The 27,851-nt window shown below is 45.4% G+C and overlaps 1 protein-coding gene across 2 annotated transcripts in view; it reads left to right on the top strand.

Annotated features, from left to right (window-relative positions):
- XPOT (exportin for tRNA) overlaps positions 1 to 27,851 on the top strand; it is a 127,396-nt gene that overhangs the window by 38,569 nt on the left and 60,976 nt on the right. For both annotated transcript variants that reach the window (XM_077265181.1, XM_077265182.1), the window contains exons 5-13: positions 1,228 to 1,297; positions 8,969 to 9,187; positions 16,454 to 16,638; positions 19,124 to 19,292; positions 19,664 to 19,900; positions 20,370 to 20,408; positions 23,831 to 23,893; positions 24,475 to 24,599; positions 24,957 to 25,101. In XM_077265181.1, coding sequence (XP_077121296.1) covers positions 1,228 to 1,297; positions 8,969 to 9,187; positions 16,454 to 16,638; positions 19,124 to 19,292; positions 19,664 to 19,900; positions 20,370 to 20,408; positions 23,831 to 23,893; positions 24,475 to 24,599; positions 24,957 to 25,101 — 1,252 coding nt within the window. The remainder of the gene's footprint in view (positions 1 to 1,227; positions 1,298 to 8,968; positions 9,188 to 16,453; positions 16,639 to 19,123; positions 19,293 to 19,663; positions 19,901 to 20,369; positions 20,409 to 23,830; positions 23,894 to 24,474; positions 24,600 to 24,956; positions 25,102 to 27,851) is intronic.

The raw sequence follows: 27,851 nt of genomic DNA, 5'->3' as shown, positions 1-27,851 counted from the left end.
GATCGCCGACTGCTGCTACTGAGCAGGCACGGCTGGCGCCATTTTCAAACAGATTTTTTTTTTTTTTTTTTAATATAAGGAGAGGATCCAGCAAAATAGTTATGTGCACAGTAGAGATGCGATGATTCTGCAGAACAGGTGCCACTACCCTCGCCTCACTGCACAATAATATTCATTATGTAAACTGAGGGGCAGGTTAGTGAGGGATCAGTGACCTGTCAGAAGCCGTACAGATGAATACCCAATCGGAGCACCACATAAAGACACCCCACAGGCCGCCCCGGAGCATGAGCATATCATTAACTAAATACTAAGGGGGGGAGGAAAAAAAAAAAAAAAAACAACCACAAGATAGATTTTATCACCCAGGTATCATTGTAATCAGTATAACAGCGCCGACCTGACACTGTAGGTAACTGTGCACTATCCTGCTGACAGGTTCCCTTTAACCAAAAATTCAGAAAAACCAGAGCGTATCTTTATCTGACATCCTGCAGGTGGACCCCTACAATAGAGGTTGCTGTACATTTGCCCAAAGTGATAACGCTGCAACAAGCAGTTTGCTGCCACAGTAATGTAGAACCAGTTGACTTGCCATTGTGCTGTGACTAAGGAAGGAAGCAAGGGCTTGGTTTTTTTTTTTGTTTTTTCTCTAAAGTTAAAGCCTAATTCATTGTGTGCATTTCGTCACACTTTTTTCTTGTTTTCCAGTTTTCATTTGATTTTTGAACAATATTTCTCAAAACATTACATATTGATTTTGTGTAAGATCAAAAATTCTCTATCTTTGTCTTTAAATGAGATGCTGAAATATTGCAACATTTGTGTTAAAAAGTACAGCTTTACAAAGAATCTCATCTGAGGGTGCCGAAGTACATTAGTACAAAACAAATTGAGATTTTTGAAAAAGTTGCAATTGACAAAGCATCTGAAATTCCCCAACCTTGCCCACAATTATCAACACATAAAAGAAAAATACAAGCAAACACTTAAAAAAAAAAAAAAAAATCTGTGCCTTTTATTTTAATCCCAAGGTGCAAATTAAATCCATGCTATATATACCAAAAACTAGACAAAAAGAAGGTACAAATGCAATGAGTTAGATTTTTTTTTTCTTTCTTTTTGTAGTGGGTGCACCACTGACCATTACAATTTGTTTCTATTGACTTAGATGTTCCAAATGTTTCTAGCATGGGATTATCATAAGGAACTTTTATGATTTTTCAGGTATGCGGAATTGACTGGACTCCAACAACAACTTATAAGGGAAACGCTAATTGCATGGCTTCAATCTCAGGTACGTATTAAAATAAGACTTTTAAGCAGGTCTACATGTTATTTGGGCAGCTTATTTTCCAACCTCTAATCAATGGTATCTTATGTACTCACTCTGCCCTGTACTCAATTGTAACTGGTAACCTACAGGTTATGCTGTAAAACTCTGACGGGGGGTTTTAGAGGTCTTACACCGCTTTTATGCCTAAAAACACATGTGCCCTTGGTCTTTCCCTGCAGTATTTGTTAGTGACCACGAAGTGAGAAAATGCAGGTGAATCTAGCTCTGTGTGTATATTTTCATGACCATTACACACTAGTAAAATTACAAAAGCTATTGTGGAGATGGGACTCCACCTATCAAACATGGAGTGTCCTGAGAAAATACATTAAACATGTTGGCTGGAAAACTCCTTAAGCTTAAAGGGAACCTATCACCCCGTTTTTTAAAGATTAGATAAAAAAAAGTGTGAAATAGGGGCAGAGCTGGGCTTTACATTAGTGCCTTTTTGGTGCATTTACACCCCCGTTAGGCTGCCGAAATACCTTTTGTGAAGTGGCCGTTTTGTCCTGTCACTCAAGTTGGTCAGGTCGGATGGGCGTGGTCACAACGCTGTTTCTCCCCCAGATCAGGCTCATCATTACGTTGGTGGCGTAGTCGTGTGCGCATGTCCAAAGAGAAGATCCACTGCCCAGGAGATTCAAAACAGCGCGGTCTTTGCTATTCGCCGTTTACCGGTGGGCGCGGCCATCTTTCCTGTGGCTGCGCGTGCGCAGATGGAGCGCTCTGCTGCCCGGGGCTTCAGGAAAATGGCCGCCGCGATCTCCATCTGCGCACGCGCGGAATCCCGCGGCCATTTTCCTGAAGCCCCGGGCAGCAGAGCGCTCCATCTGCGCACGCGCAGCCACAGGAAAGATGGCCGCGCCCACAGGTAAACGGCGAATAGCGAAGACCGCGCTGTTTTGAATCTCCTGGGCAGTGGATCTTCTCTTTGGACATTCGCACACCACTACGCCACCAACGTAATGATGAGCCTGATCTGGGGGAGAAACAGCGCTGTGACCACGCCCATCCGACCTGACCAACTTGAGTGACAGGACAAAATGGCCACTTCACAAAGGTATTTCGGCAGCCTAACGGGGGTGTAAAGGCACCAAAAAGGCCCTAATGTAAAGCCCAGCTCTGCCCCTATTTCACACTATTTTTATCTAATTTTTAAAAAACGGGGTGATAGGTTCCCTTTAAAGGGTTTTCTCCTTCGCCACATTGGGGGACACAGGACCATGGGTGTTATGCTGCTGTCACTAGGAGGCTGACACTAAGTTGAGACAAAAAGTTAGCTCCTCCCCTGCAGTATACACCCTCATGCTGGCTTCCAGCGACCCAGTTCAAGCTTAGTGTCCGTAGGAGGCACACTGGTTTTCACTCTTTTTTTTTTTTTTTTTTTTTAACCGGACAAAGGGGCGACGGAACCTTTCAAGGCTCCGATTTCCCCGAACCAACAGGCGAGCACGGGAGTTTTACCTCTCCGTATCCTCTCCTGCGACGTGGGATGCCACTGCCTGAGCTGATTTTTGGGGGCGACGGCCCCTTTCAAGGGACCGATCTCCCCCTCCCCCCCTCCTTACAGACGAGCACATGGAGTGTCCTCTTCTGCAGCCAGGCCTATTGCTGGACTTTCTGCCCTGCCCACCAGGTTTTACCCTCGGCTGTTCAGAGGCTCCTTTTCATTGTGGCGTCCGTGCAGCCCCCACTGCAACACCACTGAGAAAGCGGATGATGGAAGGAGGCGGACGGTTCCTCTCCACCCCCCTCTTATGGGGATGGTGGATAGAGGCTCCCCCAACCCTGCACCGACCTAACCACCCCGGGCACAGCTACTCTGCTGCAAGCTGCTCTGCAATTCCCCTCCATTCGGGGTAAGTGCCACCTGGGGGGGGTCGGTTGTGCCGGCGGTTCTGGAGGGCTCATTTTTCAGGGTCTCCACAGGGCTCCTGGGCGCCGGCGCTCCGTGACCGCACGCCGGGCCGAGGCCATAAATTTAGTCCCCGGCTTCGGCCTAGTGCGGGCCGCATCCCGATAGGCCCCGCCCACTGTTCACATCATCCTGCGGCTCCGCCCCCTGTCCTGGCGCTTCTCGCTCTCTGCGAGATTACCTTCTCAATCCCCGGCGGCCATCTTTGTTTTCACTGCACACCGCAGCTCCAGCTACCCTGCACGTGCCAGCGTTTTTCCTTTCTGGACGCCGGTCGTCTTCTCCATCAGCGCCGCCTCACCTCTTTGCGGGACACAGGACCCGGGTAAGGAGACTGCGTTAGGTGCTTCTCTGCAGCGTTTCCCTCGCTTCCATACTGTTTAGTCCCTGAGGACTATTACTTATATTGGGGTACATCATGTCGCAGTCAAGGGCCAAAAAGATCACCAAGGTGCATACTACCTTTTTCACTGCGTGTACCACCTGCCAGGCTCCACTCCCTCGGCCTCAAAGTTCCTCTGCTCAGCCTGCGATGCCCTAGGTACCCAGGAGCCCTCCGCCGCCACCGACCCCAGTGTATCTAGCCCCCCTGAGTGGGCCGCGTCACTGTCACAGTCCATGGATTCTTTAGCCAAAGCGATTAAATCCCTTCATCACCCCTCTGGGGAGCGTGGTACTCTTTTTCATGGGTTAAGAGATCCCTCCATAACAGGGGAATCGTCGGCCAGCAGGGGCCGCTCTCACCGGAAGGAGGCACGGTCATCCAAAAAACGGATCCGCACTACCTCTCCTGAGCTTTCACCACATCATTCAGCCTCTGGTAGCTCCACTTCTCGCTCACCCTCTCCAGGGGCCCTTAGCGACCACGACTCTGAGTATGAGTCTGATGCATCCTTAGATCCGGATGCTCCGGAGTTTAGATCTACTGTTGACTCCCTCATCGATGCAGTCAATCATGCGCTAAAAGTGGATGATGACCCAAATTCCGCTCCGGACCATTCCGTCTCCTTTACGAGAACCAAGCGTTCCCATAAGGTGTTCGCCTCCCACCCAGATTTCCTGGATATAGTCCGGCGACACAAGGAGCGTCCGGATAAGCGTTTTACGGGCAAAAAGGCCCTGGAATCGAAGTATCCCTTTTCTGCAGATCTTGTTAAAGATTGGACGGAACCTCCACTAGTAGATCCTCCGGTATCGCGCTTGGCTACCAAAATGCTCGGCTACCAAAACGCTCTTATCTATACCTGATGGTGCTTCAATCTAAAATCCCACAGAACGCCAGCTAGACTCCCTAGCTCGCTCACTGTACAAAGCCTCAGGTTCCTCTCTATCTCCTTCCTTCGCTGCGGCTTGGGTTGCCAAAGCAATGGTCTTCTGGGCAGATGCCCTTGCAAAATCCATTCAGGAACAGGACCTTCCGTCTAAGGCGGCAGACCTTGCCGAACAAATTGCCATGGTTGGAGATTATGTGATGTACGCGTCTTTAGACGCAGCGGACTGTGCAGCAACTGCGGCTTCAAACGCCATCACCATTAGAGCTATTTGGCTTAGAGAGTGGCGCGCAGATTCCTCAAAAAAGTCTAATTTCCCTTCCTTTTCAGAGCGGACGCCTTTTTGGAGAAAAATTAGACCAGCTTATTTCCGATGCTGCAGGAGGGAAGAGCAAGTTCCTCCTGCAACACAGGCCTATAGCTGCCTTTCAGCGCCAACAATATTTTCATTTTCGGCCCTTTTGCAGTAGCCTATTCTGGTCCAATTCCGCTGCCTCGTCCAGATCAGAACGATCCCCACGCACAGACACAGGCCGAATCAGTCCTGGCGAGGAAAGCCTAGGCAACCCAGAACCAGAGGGTCCAGGACTGCCAGATTCCCTTCGCAATGACTTGGGGACTATTCCAGTCGACACCTCCAAAGTAGGCGGACGTCTGCTTTTTTTTCAACAAGTCTGGCTTTCCGTCGTCCACGACGAATGGGTCAGAGATCTGGTGTCTTCTGGTTACAAAATAGAATTCTCACCTCCCCTCCAGCACGCTTTTTCCCCTCTCGTTTCCCAAGTTCACAATCTCGCGCTCTTCACCGCGCCATCTAATCCCTCCGCCACAACGGGGTCATTGTTCCGGTCCCAGAGCACCGGAGATTCAGAGGTTTTTACTCAAACCTCTTCGTCGTTCCGAAAAAGGACGGGACGGTGCGCCCTATTTTGGACCTAAAGCTCCTAAACAAATATGTAAAAGTTCGGCACTTCAGGATGGAGTCCCTCCGGTTGGTCATTTCCTCAATGGAGAGAGGCGAGTTCCTAGCATCAATAGACATCAAAGATGCTTATCTTCATATCCCAATCTTCCCACCACATCAAAGTTCCTCCGTTTCACCATCCAAGAGGACCACTTTCAATTCACGGCCTTACCCTTCGACCTTGCCACTGCGCCCATGGAATTCACAAAGGTCATGGCGGCTGTCATGGCCATTCTTCACTCCCGAGGAGTGGTCGTGTTGCCATACTTAGACGTCCTCCTGATAAAAGGTCCGTCTTTTCAGGCCTGCGAAGCAAGCGTCCGCATTACCTTGGATTCTCTTTCGCGCCTGGGCTGGTTAATCAACTTGGACAAGTCCTCCCCCGTTCCTGCCCGACGGATCTCCTTCCTAGGCATGATCCTGGACACGTCAAAGGGACTGGTCTTGCTCCCTCGGTCGAAGGCCCAAGAGCTTCCAGCAGGGAGTTCGGACGCTCTGTCATCCTCGTCCACGGTCCATTCGGTTTGCCATGAGGATCCTGGGGAAAATGGTGGCCGCAATAGAAGCGGTTCCCTTCGCTCAACTCCATCTCCGCCCCTTACAACAGGCTCTGCTGGACAATTGGGACAGGAGCCCCTTATCCCTCGATCGGCCATGTCCTCTGTCCCCACGGATCAAGCAAGCCCTCACATGGTGGACGCTGGGATCATCTCTCCTCCAGGGGAGGTCTTTTCTCCCGATCCGCTGGCTGGTGGTAACTACCGACGCCAGTCTCCTCGGTTGGGGAGCGGTGTTTCGACACCACACTGCCCAGGGGTGTTGGACAATTCGGGAGTCGAGGCTCCCTATAAGCATCCTGGAGATTCGAGCGATCAGACTCGCCCTGAGACGTTTTCACTTCCTGCTCGCGGGTCACCCAATTCGAGTTCAATCGGACAACGTCACAGCGGTGGCGTATATAAACCATCAGGGGGGGTACCCGCAGCAGGGCGGCTTTGCAGGAGGTCTCCCACATTCTCTGTTGGGCCGAGGCCAACCACGCCACAATTTCCGCGGTGCACATTCCAGGCGTCGAGAACTGGGCGGCGGACTTTCTCAGCCGTCAGGGCCTCGCCTCGGGGGAGTGGGAACTCCATCCAGAGGTTTTCCGGCAAATCTGTCTTCGCTGGGTAACTCCGGACATGGATCTGATGGCGTCCAGACTGAACGCCAAAGTTCCCAACTTCATAGCACGTTCTTGGGATCCCCAGGCCATCGGAGTGGACGCACTGGTATCCCCATGGCATCGGTTCCAACTCCTGTACGTGTTTCCTCCGCTTCCCTTACTGCCGAAGGTGATCCGAAAAATCAAGACGTAGGGGGTTCCGGTGATTCTTGTCGCCCCGGATTGGCCACGTCGCGCATGGTACGTGGAGCTCGTTCAACTCGTATCCGACGTCCCCTGGCGGTTACCAGACCGTCCAGATCTGCTTCGCCAAGGGCCGATCTACCACCAGAGCTCAGGGGCCCTACGTTTAACGGCGTGGCTGTTGAAACCTGGATTCTGACTCAAGCTGGTTTCTCCCAGCAGGTCATTCCCACCATAAGCGCTCGCAAAGCGTCTTCCGTTTGCATCTATCACCGCACCTGGAAAACCTTCTTCTCATGGTGCAGGCTCCGAGGTCGCCCTCCGCTTGTTTTCTCAATCCCTACCATTTTGGATTTTCTACAGTCTGGCCTGGATTCCGGCCTGGCGCTCAGTTCCCTCAAAGGTCAGATCTCAGCGTTATCTGTGTTGTTCCAACGTAAGATCTCTGCCAACTTGCAAGTCAGGACCTTCATTCAAGGGGTCTCCCACGTGGTACCCCCCTACAGAATGCTGTTAGAGACTTGGGATCTCAATTTGGTTCTGAACGTTCTTCAGGAACCTCCGTTTGAACCTCTACAGGACGTCCCGCTAACTGTCCTCTCCTGGAAGGTTGCCTTCCTTGTGGCAGTAACAACTATCAGACGGGTCTCAGAGTTGGCCGCTCTATCTTGCCGGGCCCCTTTCCTTGCCTTCCACCAGGACAAGCTAGTCCTACGCCCATCTCCGGCTTTTCTCCCTAAGGTGGTTTCATCTTTTCACCTTAATGAAGATATCCTTCTTCCCTCCTTCTGCCCACAGCCAAAACAGAGTCAAAAAGGCCCTTCACTCCCTGGACGTGGTACGGGCCCTTAGGAGGTACATTTCCAGAACTGCTCATTACTGCAAATCGGACTCCCTCTTTGTGCTTTGTGCTCCCGGAGGGTCACAGAAAGGGTTTAGCCGCGTCTAAGGCCAAGATAGCCAGATGGATCCGTTCTGCTATTCAAGAATCCTATCGGGTCAGGGGCAGTCCTATCCCGGTGGGGATTAGAGCACACTCCACTCGGTAGATGGGTGCTTCCTGGGCCATCCGGCACCAGGCAACGGCGGAGCAGGTTTGCAAGGCCGCAACGTGGTCTAGCCTGCATATTTTCACAAGACACTACAATGTCCACATTCAATCTTCTGCGGATGCGGCCCTTGGCAGACGTATTCTGCAAGCGGCCGTTGCGCATTTATAGTCATGGTACACGGAGTTATTTGGTTGTATTGTTTCCCACCCAGGGACTGCTTTGGGACATCCCATGGTCCTGTGTCCCCCAGTGTGGCGAAGGAGAAATAGGGATTTTTGTATACTCACCGTAAAATCCTTTTCTTCGAGACACTCATTGGGGGACACAGCACCCACCCTGTTAGCCTGTTCGGCTCTTTACCTTTTTTGGTTCTTGACTTTCTCTGACATGTTATACTCTAATGTTATGTAATATATTATTATTAATCTCCTACTGCTTTTGCACTGAACTGGGTCTTTGGAAGCCAGCATGAGGGTGTATACTGCAGGGGAGGAGCTAACTTTTTGTCTCAACTTAGTGTCAGCCTCCTAGTGACAGCAGCATAACACCCATGGTCCTGTGTCCCCCAATGAGTGGCTCGGAGAAAAGGATTTTACGGTGAGTACACAAAAATCCCTATATTCCCATCTCCAAGATCCTATCCCAATATGTAGTAGGTGTATTAGTAGTAATCGCAAATATCTCCAATTAGAAATGTAGTATAGTTCTTCTGATCCGCCATGTGTAGGCATTGCAGGACCTTGGGTATCCATAGTTACGTCCTCTATCATCTATCTGTCACTAGATCAGTGGTTGTATCCATGGATACCTAAGGTCCTGCAATGCCTACACATGGCAGATCAGAAGAACTATACTACATTTCTAATTGGAGGTGTTTGCTAATATTATTTATTAAACCTACTGCATATTGGGATAGGATCAGGGAGATCGCAATGCCCCTTTAATGCAAGCCAAGATTAGGGCCAGACTACTGTTGGGAAGTATATACCGTGACATGCTTGTAGTATTCGTACACCTGCTCCATTCACTCCCATGTACCCTATGCTGTAATAATTCTTTCCATTTCTGCCTTTTGTCTTTAGATGCTAAATGCCCAACCAGAGAAAACCTTTATCCGTAACAAAGCTGCACAGGTTTTTGCTCTAGTCTTTGTTACAGAGTTTCTCACAAAATGGCCCAAGTTCTTCTTTGATATTTTGTCTGTTGTTGGTCTCAACCCCCGAGGAGTTGACTTGTACCTTAGAATTCTAATGGCCATCGATGCAGAGGTAGTTGATCGGGATATAATTCATACCCCAGAGGTAAGGAACGTGACACGTGTCCTGTGAAGGATGGAGTAGCTGTAAAACTGAAATGAGTGGAATTGATTTTTGAATTTTATTTGTAAAATAAGATCACTTTAGAGCAGGGGTGGGGAACCTTTTTCTGCTAAGGGCCATTTTTAATTTTATAATAGCGTTCGGGGGCTATATAAAATTATTAACTTAAATATTAGCCAGTAACTATATTTATTCAGACATTTAAATAACTCCCACCTAATGTGATGGCTGGAATGACTTCTCTTTGGTGAGGCGTGCGATGTTGGGAGGTATTGATGATGTTGCTACTCGCAACTGGTTTTCTAAGTTTGCATCAGTTAGTCTTGAGCGTAGTCGACACTAGGCGATGGAAAATTTTGAGAAGAACTGCTCACAGCAATAAGTTGTTCTGAACACGGATTCATATTTCAATGCTTGTCTCCTCACAGTGGGAAAATCCTCATTGTTCACATAACGATTCTAAAACTCAAGCAATGGGAGGTTATTGTACCTGGCTTTCAGCTCATCATTGTTTTGCAGCTGAATGATTTCGTGTTGTAGGTCATCAGACACATCAGCTGGTTCCGCATTGAATGGTGTAGCAAAGATGTTTCATTCCATTTGTTTACTTTTGAGATCCTTGAGTCTTTCATCAAATGCTTCAATTAGTTCCACATTCGCCGGCATATTCAAGTGTCGTGGAAGGCTTTTGTCTTTCCAGAGTGGAGAAATGAACTGACTTATTCCTTTCAAGTTACACTTACCACAGCCTTAGTTTAGTTTCAAATGATTTCGCGTTTGAAAGCGGAGATCCAAGAAGCTGATTGGGGCCCTGCAGCTTAACGTTCAGGTCTGAGTGCTACTTGGTAATGTCTACCATGAACGCTACATCACACTGCCACTTGCTATCATTGAGTTCACTGATAGATTTCCCCTTCATCTCCATGAACTGCTTGACTTCCTGCAATTGTCGGGGTCGTAACGACAATATACCCTCATTCACCAGTCATTCCAAATTAAACTATAAGCATGTGGTACCGGGTAAGAATGAGTCAGACAGGTAGCTGGTTCAATCTCAGTGCATGCTCGTGGATCCACACACATGTGTGTAAGGCTGGAGTCACACATGGCGTAAGACAATACGCCACGTATTATACGTCCGTACTACGGCCGTAATACGGAGAAATGTTCCCAAAATAGTGATCCGTAGTCAGGGTGTGTCAGCGTATTTTGCGCATGGCATCCTCCGTATGTAATCCGTATGGCATCCGTACTGCGAGATTTTCGCGCAGGCTTGCAAAACCGACATCTAATGGATTTATGTGCTCAAATGTTAGGGAAAACATATATACAGTATATATATATATATAATGTGTCATTGAGACACATATATATATATTCTGTATTTATATTTCATTCAGCGCGATATCTGTGAACAGCCGGTAATTCAATTGCCGGCTTTTCATATCTCCTGCACAAACCCGACAGGATATGAGACATGGTTTACATACAGTAAACCATCTCATATCCCCTTTTTTTTTTGCATATTCCACACTACTAACGTTAGTAGTGTGTATGTGCAAAATTTCAGCGCTGTAGCTGCTGAAATAAAGGGTTAAATGGCGGAAAAAATTGGCGTGGGCTCCCGCGCAATTTTCTCCGCCAGAGCGGTAAAGCCAGTGACTGAGGGCAGATATTAATAGCCAGGAGAGGGTCCATGGTTATTGGCCCCCCCGTGGCTAAAAACATCTGCCCCCAGCCACCCCAGAAAAGGCACATCTGGAAGATGCGCCTATTCTGGCACTTGGCCACTCTCTTCCCACTCCCTGTAGCGGTGGGATATGGGGTAATGAAGGGTTAATGCCACCTTGCTATTGTAAGGTGACATTAAGCCAGATTAATAATGGAGAGGCGTCAATTATGACACCTATCCATTATTAATCCAATTGTTGGAAAGTGTTAAAAAACACACACACACATGATTAAAAAGGATTTTAATGAAATAAACACAGCGGTTGTTGTAATAATTTATTGTTCTCGCAATCCATTTCCAGGCCCTCGCTTGGCAAAATAATAAACACACAAGATACATACCTTCTGGTGAACCGTCTCGTCCCATGAGGTAATCCATCTGAAGGGGTTAACTAATATTACAGGCAGAGCTGCGATAAACCACTCGCTCGTGCCTGTAATCCCCGGGTGCTGAAAGGAAAGCAGTGATCTGTACTTACATTGAGTCGCGGTGAGGCGCCCTCTGGTGGATGTTCTCATGAACTGCAGCCTGGGAACTTTTTCCCACGCTCCAGGTCATATGAGGACATCCAGCAGGGGGCGCATCACCGCGACTGAAGGAAATGTAGGTCAATGACCTACATTTCATTCATTCGCCGGGGATTACAGGCACGGAGCACAGCTGCATTAGCAGGGCTCCTGCCTGTAATATTAGTTAACCCCTTCAGATGGATTACTTCGTGGGACGAGACTGTTCACCAGAAGGTATGTATCTTGTGCGTTTATTATTTTTCCAAGCGAGGGTGTTCCTGATGGATTGCGAGAACAATAAATTATTACAACAACCGCTGTGTTTATTTCATTAAACTACTTTTAAATCATGTGTGTGTGTTTTTTAACCCTTTCATACATTTGGATTATTAATGGAGAGGTGTCATAATTGACGCCTCTCCATTATTAATCTGGCTTAATGTCACCTTACAATAGCAAGGTGGCATTAACCCTTCATTACCCCATATCCCACCGCTACAGGGAGTGGGAAGAGAGTGGCCAAGTGCCAGAATAGGCGCATCTTCCAGATGTGCCTTTTCTGGGGTGGCTGGGGGCAGATGTTTGTAGCCACGGGGGGGGCCAATAACCATGGACCCTCTCCTGGCTATTAATATCTGCCCTCAGTCACTGGCTTTACCATTCTGGCGGAGAAAATTGCGCGGGAGCCCATGCCAATTTTTTCCGCCATTTAACCCTTTATTTCAGCAGCTACAGCGCTGAAATTTTGCACATACACACTACTAACATTAGTAGTGTGGAATATGCAAAAAAAAAGGGGATATGAGATGGTTTACTGTATGTAAACCATGTCTCATATCCTGTCGGGTTTGTGAAGGAGAAGGAAAAAGCCGGCAATTGAATTACCGACTTTTCACTAACAGCGCTGCGTATTTCTCGCAAGTCACACTGCTGGTCCGTGTGGAATCCGTATTTTTCTCGCCCCCATAGACTTTCATTGGCGTATTATTTGCGCAATACGCTGACAAACGCAGCATGCTGCGATTTTGTACGGCCGTAGAACGCCGTATAATACTGAACCGTAATATACGGCTAATAGGAGCAGCCCCATTGAGAAGCATTGTGCCGTATGTAATGCGAGTTTTACGTACGTAGTTTTTGCGCTCTTACGTACGTAAAACACGCATGTGTGACCCCAGCCTAACGGTCACAGCAACTGAACTTTATTTTCCAAATACACGGTACTAAAAAGGAATGCAATAGGCGGGGTTTATGCAGTATACATCTAGTGTCCAGTCTCTCTCTCTCCGATTCGTCAGAACGTCTCCCGGTGGTTACTTCTTTCTTCACATTCCTGAGTTATCTTAACACGGAGAAATGAAACTTAACCCTTCAGATTCTAAACTGAAATGAAGAATGAACACTGGCAGCCATCTTTAATACAGTTACATTTGCATTAGCAAGGGAAAACTTATTGTTTCACAGTATAAAATATATAAAAGTACAAAAAGTATATAAGAAAGTATATTTTCACCTTGACACAATGAGCATGTTCCCACGACTCAACCACTGCACTTCAGTGATAAACAAGATCACCATACTGAGATTCAAGATCATTCAGTAACTCCTTAAACTGGCGACTGTTCAGTGCTCTGCTTTTGAAAAAAAGTTTCTACATGACACAACTGTTGGCATCACATTGTTGAGCCGCTATGACTGTGGCATGCACAGTGGCATATAATTAAATTACTTGGATCAAGACTAAGACAATTCATTTCTTATTTGACAAATGCAATTAACTCTTTTTGTGAGCCAGTTAGTAAAGGTACCTTCACACGAAACGACTTTACAACGAGAACGACAACGATCCGTGATGTTGCAGCGTCCTGGATAGCGATATCGTTGTGTTTGACACGCAGCAGCGATCTGGATCCTGCTGTGATATCGCTGGTCGTTGAATAAAGTTCAGAACTTTATTTGGTCGTCAGACCGGCGTGTATCGTCAGGTTTGACACCAAAAGCAACGATACCAGCGATGTTTTACGCTGGTAACCAGGGTAAATATCGGGTTACTAAGCGCAGGGCCGTGCTTAGTAACCCGATGTTTACCCTGGTTAACCAGCGTAAAAGTAAAAATAACAAACAGTACATACTCACCTGCGCGTCCCCTGCCGTCCGCTTCCTGCTCTGACTGACTGCCGGCCGGAAAGTGAAAGTAAAAGCACAGCGGTGACGTCACCGCTCTGCTGTTAGGGCCGGCGCTCACACAGTACAGGAAGCGGACGCCGGGGGACGCGCACGTGAGCATGTACTGTTTGTTATTTTTACTTTTACGCTGGTAACCAGGGTAAACATCGGGTTACTAAGCGCGGCCCTGCGCTTAGCAACCCGATGCTTACCCTGGTTACCCGGGGACCTCGGCATCGTTGGTCGCTGGAGAGCGGTCTGTGTGACAGCTCTCCAGCGACCAAACAGCGACGCTGCAGCGATCGGCATTGTTGTCGCTATCGCTGCAGCGTCGCTTCGTGTGAAGGTACCTTAAGTCTCTCAAACAAGTCTTCACCTTTCGTACCGCCATGCATGGCTTCCAGTGACAGCAGTTCTTCTTGTGTGTCAAACTCTGCAGCGATTCCACAAATGAAAATGGCCAGTTGGGCAGTATTTGTTGTTGTCTCATCACATGCCAGAGAGCGAAATTAGAAATCTCCTGCTGAATCCTTGAGCGGTTTTTTTTCAATGTCTTGTGCTAAATCAGTAATCCGATCTGAGACTGTTCTCCGAGACAAACTAACATTCTGAAACAATTTTAGGGTAAGTTCACATTTGGCGTGTTTGCTGCTCTTTTTTTTTTTTTTTTTTTTTTCTGCAGCAAAACCTGTTTTGTTTTGTTTTTTTTTCGTCAGGAAAGAAGCTGCGGCAAAAACACAGGTTTAGGTGCGTTTTTGGTGCAGTTTTTGTCTTTGTCCATGCTAATGTCCATGACTTTTCTGCAGAAAAAACGCTGCAAATAATGATACCTGCGTTTTGCTGCATTTTTTTTTTAACATGCATTCAAGCCAATGGGTGAAAAACGCTGCAAAAACCCTGAAAGAAGTTACATGCTCTGTCCGAAAAAAGCAGAAAAGCACAAAATCCGGATGATACAAAAAACCAATGTGTGTGCATGAGATTTCTAAAATCTCATAGGCTTTGCTGGTACTGTAAAAAGCAGCTGAAAATTAGCATAAAAAAGCCCAGTGTGAACTTACTCTGCAGCAGCCACCATGCGCTCTTTCACAAAGTCTCCCTCTACATGAGGTCTCGGCTTCTTTGCAATTGGCTCCCTCACTACATATCTCGTCTGAATAACATTGCCTCTGTCACAACGCGACCTAGTAAAAGGGGATTGTTGCGATTCCAAACTCTGTCAAAGAGCATTGGTTTTATCCTGACTCAGTTGGCCTTCCAATTCATTGAGCTTTGCATGTTGTGTGCTGTAATGACGCTCCAGATTGGCTTTTTTCATTACTGCTAATGCATCACCACAAACCAACCACAGAGGTTTGCCTTTGACTTCAACAAAAAAAATAATCATTTGTCCATTTATCTTGAAAACCTCGACACTCTGCATCAACGTTTTTTCTTTGCAGTGGCCATTTATATGATGTCTCACCACTACCTGAAAAAACATATTTTAAAAATAAAAAGCATGACTAAGCAAAATAATTTCCAGGGAACCGGTCACCTGTACAAATGCTATTATCCTGCAGATATGGAGTTACTCTGCAGGTTAATAGTGTTTGAATCCTGCCCGGACCTTTAATTCTCCCAGCAGCGTTATGGTTTCCGTCATGGAGGTGGCGCCGCTGCAGGTTCAGTCACCGCTCTGTGTTTGGAGAGCAGCGTGTAACCGCAGCCTCCCGCACTGACTGACAGCGGCTCTGCATAGGAAACCGTGGGGAGGGGGGGCGCAGTTACAGCCGCTGCTCTAGATTTACAAGGCCGTGACTGAACACTGCCGGGAGGATTAGAGTTCATTTCCTCCCAGCAGTGAAGTTTTTTGTATGCAGGAGTCAGGCAGGTTAAAAACGCGACTAACCTGCAGATAAACCCCATTTCTGGTGTCTGAGGTATACAGCACATGGGGGGTACATGGAATCTGAGGTATACAGCACATGGGTGGTACACGGAATCTGAGGTATACAGCACATGGGTGGTACACGGAATCTGAGGTATACAGCACATGGGTGGTACACGGAATCTGAGGTATACAGCCCATGGGTGGTACACGGAATCTGAGGTATACAGCCCATGGGTGGTACACGGGGCCTGAGGTGTACAGCCCATGGGTGGTACACGGGGCCTGAGGTGTACAGCCCATGGGTGGTACACGGGGCCTGAGGTGTACAGCCCATGGGTGGTACACGGGGCCTGAGGTGTACAGCCCATGGGTGGTACACGGGGCCTGAGGTGTACAGCCCATGGGTGGTACACGGGGCCTGAGGTGTACAGCCCATGGGTGGTACACGGGGCCTGAGGTGTACAGCCCATGGGTGGTACACGGGGCCTGAGGTGTACAGCCCATGGGTGGTACACGGGGCCTGAGGTGTACAGCCCATGGGTGGTACACGGGGCCTGAGGTGTACAGCCCATGGGTGGTACACGGGGCCTGAGGTGTACAGCCCATGTATATAGTGTATGTGTGATGTGTAGAAGTATGATGAATGTGCGGTGTGTGCATACTTGCCCCGTGCTGTGTATGTACGCTCCTGTGTCCTCGCTCCCCCAATCGGTGCCTGTAGTTGTGCCCGGTACAGTGCTTGTCTCCTGCCCCCCTTACACTATTTTTAGGACTGCAGGTAGCCCCCCCCCCCCCCCGCTTTCTGCATGCAGATTATAATGGGGCCTGTATACGGCTCGCAGGCCGGACGTTCCCCATCCCTGCTTTAGAACATAGTAATGCTTCTACTGAATCAACCAACTTTTAATAAAATGGGTAATGCACATAACATTGCTTATTTGTATGGAAATCTACAATTTGACTTGCAGGAAGCACGCAGGAATACATTACTGAAAGACACAATGCGAGAACAGTGTATCCCTAACTTGGTAGAATCTTGGTACCAAATTTTACAGACGTACCAGCACACTAACTCTGAACTGACGTGCCAGTGCCTTGAAGTGATTGGAGCCTATGTTTCTTGGATCGATCTAACATTGATTGCTAATGATAGGTATGGTTTTCTTGTGATGTTATTACTGCCCCTCTATTATAATTTATTATTGTATGTTTTCATGTTTCTAAGAGATAGTGGAGATTTGTCACCACCATTGCAAAGGAAAAGTGTAGGTGCTTTCTACAGCAGTTATTGGGGGAATTTTCATATGTAAAAGTAGCTTGCAGTGCAATCTGGTTACATTTTTCCTTTATTTTGGCATATTATGGTGGCAGCATAAAAGGTTCTTTACTAAATGTATTCCAATAGAGACCGCCTTCTCTCTGAGCATTCATGAGGAATGTTTAAGGTCCTGAGAAACCATTCCTGCGCATAACATTACTTCAACTCACATTGATCCACCTAGTTTAGTACATGTAAGCCAATTAAAGGGGTTTTCCAAGAGGTATTTTTAATGTACTGTTGTCTCTGCACCAGGTAAAATCACTTTTCAAGTTTGCTAACACCTTTGATATGATAAGACTTCTAGATATCTTCTGCTGTAATAGTCACAAGATAATGAAATATAGATATATCTCTATTGCTTCTAATTATTGGATATAAAGGAATTATCAATTTATATTAAAGGTCTTTTCTGGGTTGTTGTTCGTTCATTCATTTCACGTTAAAAAAGAAAAGAGTGTGTGTGTATATGTGTGTGTATATGTGTGTGTGTATATATATATATATAATATTATTATTATTATTATTATTATTATTATTATTATTATTTTTTTTTATTATTATTTTTTTTTTATATTTTTATTTTTTAGACTGAATGTCAGCCTTAAAAAATGCCTGTGATATAAATTGATACTTGCCTTGTATCCATTAATTAGATGCGGTGTGATTTTTAGAAAGGTACCGTATTTTTCGGACTGTAAGGGTATGTGCACACGTCAGGATTTCTTGCAGAAATTTCCTGAAGAAAACCGGAAATTTTCTGCAAGAAATCCGCATTTTTTTATTTTGCGTTTTTTTTCCCTTTTTTTTTTAGCATTTTGCAAGCGTAATTAGCTTGCAGAATGCTAAAGTTTTCCAAGCGATCTGTAGCATCGCTTGGAAAACTGACTGACAGGTTGGTCACACTTGTCAAACATAGTGTTTGACAAGTGTGACCAACTTTTTACTATAGATGCTGCCTATGCAGCATCAATAGTAAAAGATAGAATGTTTAAAAATAATTTAAAAAAATGGTTATACTCGCCTGCAGACAGCCGATCTCCTCAGCGGCGTCCGTTCCTATAGATGGTGTGTGTGTGTGCAGGACCTTCGATGACGTCGCGGTCACGCGACCAATCACAAGACCGCGACGTCATCGCAGGTCCTTCACACACAGCATCTATAGGAACGGAAGCGGCAGCGTGCACCTGAGAGGCGGGAAGACTCCGGGGGCCATCAGAGGGTGAGTATATCACTATTTTTTATTTTAATTCTTTTTTTTTTTACCAATTATATGGTGCCCAGTCCGTGGAGGAGAGTCTCCTCTCCTCCACCCTGGGTACCAACCGCACATAATCTGCTTACTTCCCGCATGGTGTGCACAGCCCCGTGCGGGAAGTAAGCAGATCAATGCATTCCTAGGTGTGCGGAATGCTGGCAGTTCTGCAAATTTAATGAACATGTTGCTTTTTTTTCTGCGATGTGATTTTTTTTTTCGCGGAAAAAAATGCAACATTTGCACAAAAAATGCGGAATACCCTGAAAATAATGGGAGGCATATGTTAGCATTTTTTTCGCGTTTTTATAGCGAAAAACGTGAAAACGTGTGCACATGGCCTTAGACGCACTTTTAAATGTGGAGGAAAATGAGGGGTGCGTCTTAGTCTGGATGTCCCTAATCTGGCTGAGGTGGGTAAACAGCAGCTGGTCACAGGAGGCAGGGGCCGGCTGCTGTGTATCGCCTGTGCCTGCTGCTAAAGAGAAATTATAAATCACTGCAAACCACGCCCATGGGTGTGGAGGGTATTGAATATTAATTTCTCTTTAATAGCGGACATGCTGTTATCTGCAGCAGATGGTTTCCTGCAGCTGCCGTGCGTTCACATTTGCACGCTACTTAAAGCAATGAATATTCACTGCTCTCCACTCCCATAGGTGTGGAATGCAGAGAATAGTCATTGCCTTTAGTAGCCGGCACACGTGAACACCCGGTGGCTGTGGGTAACACTGTGTCCGCTATTAAAGAGCTATGAATATTCACTGCTCTCCACGCACATAGCGTGGAGAGCAGTGAGTATTCTGTTAGCTCTCCTCATTTTGTAAACAGCGCATGACGTCCCTTCCATGCGCTGCTTAAAGCATAGATCAGATGACAAAATTGACCACATTTTTTGCTTCAATTTTTTTTCTAATTTCCTCTTCTAAGACCTAGGTGCGTCTTATAGTCCGAAAAATACAGTATACATGCATTTAGATGCTAGTTTTCAGATCAGTTTATTTTCTAGTATTTCATGTGACTATTGGAACGTTTCCTTATTTCCTTCCTTTTCTAATCTTTCAGATTCATTAATATGCTGCTAGGTCACATGTCTGTTGAAGTTTTACGGGAAGAAGCATGTGATTGCTTGTATGAAATTGTAAATAAGGGAATGGATCCAATTGATAAAACCAAATTGGTGGAGTCTTTGTGTCAAGTGTTACAATCTGCTGGATTCTTCAGCATTAACCAGGTTTGTCACCTCCATATTCAGTTCCCTTAAATATTTGTTGACTAAAGCTACGGTCACACATTCAGTATTTTACATCAGTATTTTACCTCCGTATTTTAATCCAAAACCAGGAGAGGAACATTCAGAGGAAAAGCATAATAGAAACACGTCACCACTTCTGTATTTATCATCCACTCCTGGTTTTAGCTTACAAATACTCACCAAATGCTGACAGTGTGACCGCAGCCTAATAAATATTATCTACATTGAAAAACTGAAAAAATTTAGTCAAAGTGGTGTTTTACATACTGTTGAAACTATTGGTTATTGTTGGTTGTGGTTTGTTTTCTGGACAACCAGAAGTTAAAAGTTTATATATTAATTTACATTAGGAGGAAGATGTGGATTTTCTGGCCAGATTCTCAAAGCTCGTCAATGGAATGGGCCAGTCGCTGATTATTAGCTGGACCAAGTTGGTGAAATCTGGAGATCTGAAGAGTGCCCAAGACACTCTGCAGTCTATTGAATCCAAAGTGCCTCTGATGTTGCAGTTGCTGATCCATGAAGATGACGATATTTCTTCCAATATCATTGGATTCTGTTACGAGTATTTGCACATCCTGAAACAGGTATATGATGTGTATTAAACTAGTTTCCTTATTTTGTAATTAATTTGACTGTCACCAGATTTTTGCTTTTTGACTTTTTACCATATCTGAAAGCGGCATTATGTAGGGCCAGAGACAGATTCCCGCAATGTATCACTTACTAAGCTGCTTAGTGTAATTTTTATAAAATCTCTGTTATCAGCAGTAATTATTAGTAGAGGACTACTTTGCCTGCTGCTGGGTAGTCAAACCGCGCCCCCACCCCTGGCTGCTTTCCGCTAATGCATAGTGTACATATGAAGCTGCCAGTGCTGATGGCAGGGTTATATACAGCTCCACATTCTGGAAATTGCTATTCAATACACTCTTTACATCCGGTCACCGCTGAGCCTGATTCTAGCCGAGTTGTGCTGCTACAGGTGGATCGGTCATCAATATAAAAGTAATGTATCACTTTTAATTCTTTTCATGGTTTTTTTTCCATATTCAGCTGGTCTTACTTTCCGACCATCAAAAGACTAATGTTGAGGTAAGTGGCCCTCAGACTTTAAACCTCCTTTCTGTTTTCTAGAATTTCCTTTAAGCATTGCGCGTTACAATTCACGGTATAGGCTAGTTCTTTTTTTTTTTTTTTTTTCTTTCTTCTACTTATTCTATTTTCATCAACACACAAAAAAAAGGAATCTATTTATCCAGCTAAGAGTGAGGGGAAACGGTGACATTCTGTAAGGTAGACTGAGCTATTTGTAAGGACATCTCCTTTGGGCAGTATACAGGTCCTTCTCAAAAAATTAGCATATAGTGTTAAATTTCATTATTTACCATAATGTAATGATTACAATTAAACTTTCATATATTATAGATTCATTATCCACCAACTGAAATTTGTCAGGTCTTTTATTGTTTTAATACTGATGATTTTGGCATACAACTCCTGATAACCCAAATAACCTGTCTCAATAAATTAGCATATTTCACCCGTCCAATCAAATAAAAGTGTTTTTTAATAACAAACAAAAAAACCAACAAATAATAATGTTCAGTTATGCACTCAATACTTGGTCGGGAATCCTTTGGCAGAAATGACTGCTTCAGTGCGGCGTGGCATGGAGGCAATCAGCCTGTGACACTGCTGAGATGTTATGGAGGCCCAGGATGCTTCAATAGCGGCCAGGGGCGTAACAACAGTCCTGCGGGCCCCGGTGCGAACTTTTGAATGGGGCCCCCCCCCCCCCCCCCCAAAAAAAAAAAAAATGATATACAGACACACGCATACAATGTTAAACTAAGAAGTAAATATCTATTGCAAAAAAAACATTTCCGAAAGATAAGAAAAAAGTGTTGTAAACAACAGCTTACCCTCAAAAGATGAACTTTCATGTTGCATCCCCTAAAAAGAAAAGATTGTAAGGAAAATTAGCTGACAGTCTAATACATTACCTGGAAATTAAGTTTACATGTTAAGAATTTTTACCTACAGAAATTGGTTTTTCAGTCAGTGCTGGTCATGCTTCTTAACCAAAGCGGAACAACATAAAAACGGTTTCAAAGAATCAACTCGAACAAATGCTTAAAACGGCAAACTGTGTTCAAACAGGAACGTAATAAAACGCAATATGAATATTCTTGTCACTGTAGAAAAGGAAATGGGAACATTTATTAATTTAAATGCTTTTTGCAATTGTTGATTGCCTGCCTTCTTTGTATGATGCTTTTGTGGTACCATTCTCAAATGGTAAAGGTATTTTTTTTTTGATTAACAAGCTTAAATGCTTTATTAAATAGATTGATGCTTGCTGAAATGCCAGCCCTCCTGCATCACACTGTATGGGACAAAGCATTCAATGTGTCTGTGGGGTGATGGCTGTTCCTGCCTCTGTTTTTAACTACACTTTGCATATTCTTTGAATTTTCAATGAACAGCTATTTAGTAGTTTTCTGCAGGTTTGCAGAAAGAGTAAGAGGACATGGTGGATATAAACTGTTATAAAAGTTAAACAATCTGAAAATGAAATTTGAAAAATAAATCCAGGTGTTAAACCCTAAATATAGACACAAAGAAAGTTCAAACAGAGCAATTGTATATACCACGCAATAACTGCAGCCATTACATTTAAAAGAATTGCAGATACACAAAACCAATGTATGTGGTGGGGGGGGGGGGAATGCATCCCATGGCTCCCCAATACAGTTTCACAGGGCGGTTTGAGCACTTGTAGGGGGGATTGCAGGGCACCCCCCCCCCAGCTAAACGATAATGGCACCGGCTCCTGCCGCCCGGACATACCTGGGCCGTGGGCCCGGCGATCGGCATCGCCAGGCAGCCCGGGACCTGGGAAGAGCATGGCGCACCCACATGTCGCACCCCCCACATGTCCTGTTGCTGCACGTACCTTCACCGCTCGAAGTCCCCCAGGCAGCGCGCGCGCGCCTGGCAGCCCCGCGAAAAGGAGGAGGAGGAGCCGAGGAACGTGACGCCGCACGGCCTGCCCCCACAGTGACCGGCCGCTCAGCCTGCAATTCATCCTGGCGGCGGCCCGGTAAGCTGCGCCCACGGCGGACTACCGAGGTCGCAGAGGTCGCGGCGGCACCGGGCCCTCTTTTGGGCCCGGGCCCTGGTGCAGCCGCGACCTCTGCGACCCCGGTAGTTCCGCCCCTGATAGCGGCCTTAAGCTCATCCAGAGTGTTGGGTCTTGCGTCTCTCAACTTTCTCTTCACAATATCCCACAGATTCTCTATGGGGTTCAGGTCAGGAGAGTTGGCAGGCCAATTGAGCACAGTAATACCATGGTCAGTAAACCATTTACCAGTGGTTTTGGCACTGTGAGCAGGTGCCAGGTCGTGCTGAAAAATGAAATCTTCATCTCCATAAAGCATTTCAGCCGATGGAAGCATGAAGTGCTCCAAAATCTCCTGATAGCTAGCTGCATTGACCCTGCCCTTGATGAAACACAGTGGACCAACACCAGCAGCTGACATGGCACCCCACACCATCACTGACTGTGGGTACTTGACACTGGACTTCAGGCATTTTGGCATTTCCTTCTCCCCAGTCTTCCTCCAGACTCTGGCACCTTGATTTCCGAATGACATGCAAAATTTGCTTTCATCAGAAAAAAGTACTTGGGACCACTTAGCAACAGTCCAGTGCTGCTTCTCTGTAGCCCAGGTCAGGCGCTTCTGCCGCTGTTTATGGTTCAAAAGTGGCTTTACCTGGGGAATGCGGCACCTGTAGCCCATTTCCTGCACACGCCTGTGCACGGTGGCTCTGGATGTTTCCACACCAGACTCAGTCCACTGCTTCCTCAGGTTCCCCAAGGTCTGGAATCGGTCCTTCTCCACAATCTTCCTCAGGGTCCGGTCACCTCTTCTCGTTGTACAGCGTTTTCTGCCACATTGTTTCCTTCCAACAGACTTACCATTGAGGTGCCTTGATACAGCACTCTGGGAACAGCCTATTTGTTGAGAAATTTCTTTCTGGGTCTTACCCTCTTGCTTGAGGGTGTCAATGATGGCCTTCTTGACATCTGTCAGGTCGCTAGTCTTACCCATGATGGGGGTTTTGAGTAATGAACCAGGCAGGGAGTTTTTAAAAGCCTCAGGTATCTTTTGCATGTGTTTAGAGTTAATTAGTTGATTCATAAGATTAGGGTAATAGGTCATTTAGAGAACCTTTTCTTGATATGCTAATTTATTGAGACAGGTTTTTTGGGTTATCAGGAGTTGTAGGCCAAAATCATCAGTATTAAAACAATAAAATACCTGACAAATTTCAGTTGGTGGATAATGAATCTATAATATATGAAAGTTTAATTGTAATCATTACATTATGGTAAATAATGAAATTTAACACTATATGCTAATTTTTTGAGAAGGACCTGTACATTAGATGTGTTAAACCTATTTGTTTCCTTTTCTTGTCTCATGTAATCAGATGTGATTCTGTTGTAGGCAGTAATGCTGGCGGTTATGAAGAAATTAACGTATGATGAAGAGTATAACTTTGAAAATGAGGTGAGTGTTTTTAGATTAACTTTATTTCGCAAGTTATGATGACTTTCTAGATGTATGTAAAAGTTGAATAATATTTTATTTTTAATGTACCATATGCACTTTTTTCAGTCACAACTTTCTTTTTAAAATGGGATTTATTCAGTATGAGATTTTTACTGCAGAGTCCCTGTACTAGGAGGCGCATATAGCGTTCCCATACTGATAACTGGACCCTTGGAGACGGCAAATGGCTCTGTATACCTCTAAAGCATAGTCTGCGAAATCTGCCATGGCTCCAGCAAGCAGATCTATATAATGGTGTGTGACAATATTAAAGGCCCTGATCACAAAGAATATTTACCATTGAGAGAGTTAAAATGCATCACTCTGAGAGTATAGCGAACACAGTATCTGAAGTTTCACTTGTAGTTGTAACCTTCAAAATCTGTTCACGGAGGAAACTTGTATAAGTTTGATAGGCTGTAATTTAAGACGTGGCTGGCTGCCCCTAGTTGTATGCCATCGCATTCATGTGATTGACATTAGATACTACCTGTATAGGACAAACAGAACCAATCCTTTTTCTTTTTCTTTGATACTAGGGTGAAGATGAAGCCATGTTTGTGGAATACAGAAAGCAACTGAAATTGTTACTTGATCGGCTTGCTCAAGTATCGCCGGAGTTATTGTTGGCTTCTGTCCAAAGAGTTTTTAATGGTACACTACAGTAAGTATGGTGCTTCATTTGACTACTTGAGAAAGTAAAATAGCATGAAAGGAAATTTTAAACACTGATTTCTATGTTCCTGATTTATTGAAAAAGCTTAAGGCAGGGATCAAATTGTCTTATGACTGCTTATCACACCCGTGTTTCACTGTACGTGGGTCTACAGACCCAAACACAACAGCCACATATCAGTTCAGATCCTGAAACCCAATGTGTCAGTATGTGTGAAGTTGGTGTTTTTAAAGGGATATTTCGGTCAAAAATTACTTATCCATTCTAGAGGTGGTAAATGTTACAGGTTCTCTTTAAATTGAAAAGTGGTAGCATATTTTTTTAAAATTCTTTTTGTTTTTTTAGGAATTGGCAGAGCTCTTCTTTTATGGAAGTAGAAGTTGCAATAAGGCTGCTGTACATGTTGGGCGAAGCTATTCCAGCATCTCACGGAGCTCATTTTTGTGGTGATGTTGCCAAAGCAAGTGCTCTACAAGATATGATGAGGACGGTAAATATTATACATCAGTGTTTATTTACCCAGCGAGAAAATGGCATACATATTCTAGTTCATTCATCCTGTTTCTGGATGGCAGGAGGTGACCATGATTGCTCAGCTTTCCTGGAGGACAATATTAGATGAGCAACAACCTTGCCTCATATTAAGCAGAACCACAGGTGTTTTTCAGACACCATTTGACCTAATGAATTTAGCATGTCTCTTCTCCAAACAAAGCATGCATGTTTATGAAGCACTCAGCAGACAGATATTGCATGTTTGTAAGAAGCTTAAAATGGGACCTGGCAGAATGTTTCACTTTACCTTCAAAGACACTTGCTCATCACTTTTGTTTTACCCATACAAATAGAGAGTGCCATGCATGTGAGGACACCTGTACTTTTCGGATGGCATGCAACAGGGCACCATATGTATACGTTATTATATTATCACAGGGGGATGTTTAAGCGTAAACATAGACCACCATAAAACCAAAGCCATATAACAATGTCACAATTGTGCTTTCACTATTTTGCCCAGCATAGTTTTTTTTCTTAGTACATTATATGGTAAAATGAATGGTGTCATTAAAAATGGCAACTCGTCCTGCAAGAAAAACAATCCTCCATACAGCTGTTGGTAAAACGAAAAAATATTATTGGGATGAGCAAATAGACCAAAATTGCCCTGTTAATGATAATTGTTGTTGCTAATACTAAAATATATGTATTTTATATAACTGTACAAATACTTAAATATGTACCTACTGTGTGTATAGAGTCTACACACCACTCTTAAAATGCCAGAGGTGCATCATGTAAAATAAAATCATACCAAGAAGAACCTTTTCCACTTGGTCACCCATAATCTGTACCATTCAGTTAAGAAACTGAAATATTATCTATTGGAAAAATAAAAACTGAAATACAACAACGTGGTGCATGGCAAAGGAATAGGTTACTGGCACCTACCTCTGTGAGTGTGCAGCTGTGAACAAACTTCTAAACCTATATGCAAGCAGCGAACAACGGAGGGAGTACAGGTGCACACCGAAAACAGTTATTTCAATAATGCCCAGAAAGATAAATAAAGGACAGGACCTGTTGAAGCGCAATTAGCGCAAAACGGCCGTTGTCCACAGAAGTTATCCACTACTCTCCCGCTGTAACCGTTTTAATGGACTGAATAAAGGTCTCTTAGTTTGGAGGGAGAGTTCCACCTTTTTTTCTTTTTCTGGACATTCTTAATAACTATAATAATGTGGGTACATAAATATGCACACTCTTAAGCTATTATTATGTTTATTTTTTAAAAGGGTTTTTAATTTAATATAAATAAAAAATAATTTTTATACTTCATCCTGCTGGAATCACTTTGTGTCTGTGGGCAATTGCACCTTAATGGATATTGTTGTTGAAATTGTTTGGGAGTGTTTATCTGGCAAATTACTATGGACATATACAGGGGCTGGCTGGCAAGTTTTGGCCTGGGGGGCAAGTACACAGCAGTGGCCCATTAGCAGCGGCACATCCTTAGGGTACGTGTCCACGGTCAGGAAACGCTGCGTGGTTGACGCTGCGTGGGGCTGCAGCGTCATACACGCAGCGTCCATATGTTCCAGTATAGTGGAGGGGATTTTTTGAAATCCCGTGTCCACTATGCGTGGAAACACGCACGCGGCGGCCCTGCGACTCCGGACATGCTGCACATCTTTCTTTATCGCCTCTCATTGGGGGACACAGGAACCATGGGTGTATGCTGCTGCCACTAGGAGGCTGACACTATGCAAATAAAAAAATTAGCTCCTCCTCTGCAGTGTACACCCCACCGACTGGCAGCATACTCTTCAGTTTAGCTTAGTGTCCTCTTTCAGAAGACTTTAGCTTCTCGGCCACAGGTTAAGACCTTCCTTCAAGGAGTGGCCCACACTGTCCCGCCGTACAGGGCCCCTGTGGATGCATGGGATTTGAACCTGGTACTGGATGTCCTGAGGGTTTCTCCCTTTGAGCCCCTTCGGGAGATTCCTCTATCAGTTCTATCTTGGAAGGTGTCCTTTCTTGTGGCCATCACGTCTATTCGCCGCGTTTCCGAGTTGGCGGCTCTGTCTTGCCGACCTCCGTTTTTGGTCATTCACCAGGATAAGGTGGTCTTCCGACCTCCACCTTCTTTTCTTCCTAAGGTGGTTTCAACCTTCCACCTCAACGAGGACATCATTTTACCTTCCTTTTGTCCAGCTCCGACTCATCCTCTGGAGCGCTCTCTGAACAAGCTGGACCTTGTCAGGGCTGTGAGGATCTACCTGGATAGAACCTCCACTTTTCGAAAGACTGATTCCTTTTTCGTCATTCCTGATGGCACGCGCAGAGGCCAACCGGCTTCTAAGGCGACTATTGCTCGCTGGATCAGAATGGCAATTTTGGAGGCTTACCGGGTTAAGAACAGAGTGCCCCCTCCTGGGATTAAGGCTCACTCTACCCGGGCAGTCGGCGCCTCCTGGGCGGTGCGCCACAGGGCTTCCGCCCTACAGCTTTGCAAAGCGGCAACTTGGTCTTCCATCCACACGTTCGCCAAATTTTACAAGGTCCATACCTACGCTTCGGCGGATGCCAGCCTAGGCAGAAGGATCTTGCAGGCGGCAGTGGTGAGTCCTCTGACCTGATGGAAGTCTTTTTTCCCGCCCTTGGGACTGCTTTGGGACGTCCCATGGTTCCTGTGTCCCCCAATGAGAGGCGATAAAGAAAACAGGATTTTTGGTTGCTTAC

This window comes from Ranitomeya variabilis, chromosome 5, assembly GCF_051348905.1.
Source record: "Ranitomeya variabilis isolate aRanVar5 chromosome 5, aRanVar5.hap1, whole genome shotgun sequence".
Lineage (NCBI taxonomy): Eukaryota > Metazoa > Chordata > Amphibia > Anura > Dendrobatidae > Ranitomeya > Ranitomeya variabilis.
This window is presented reverse-complemented; position numbering and strand designations above follow the sequence as displayed.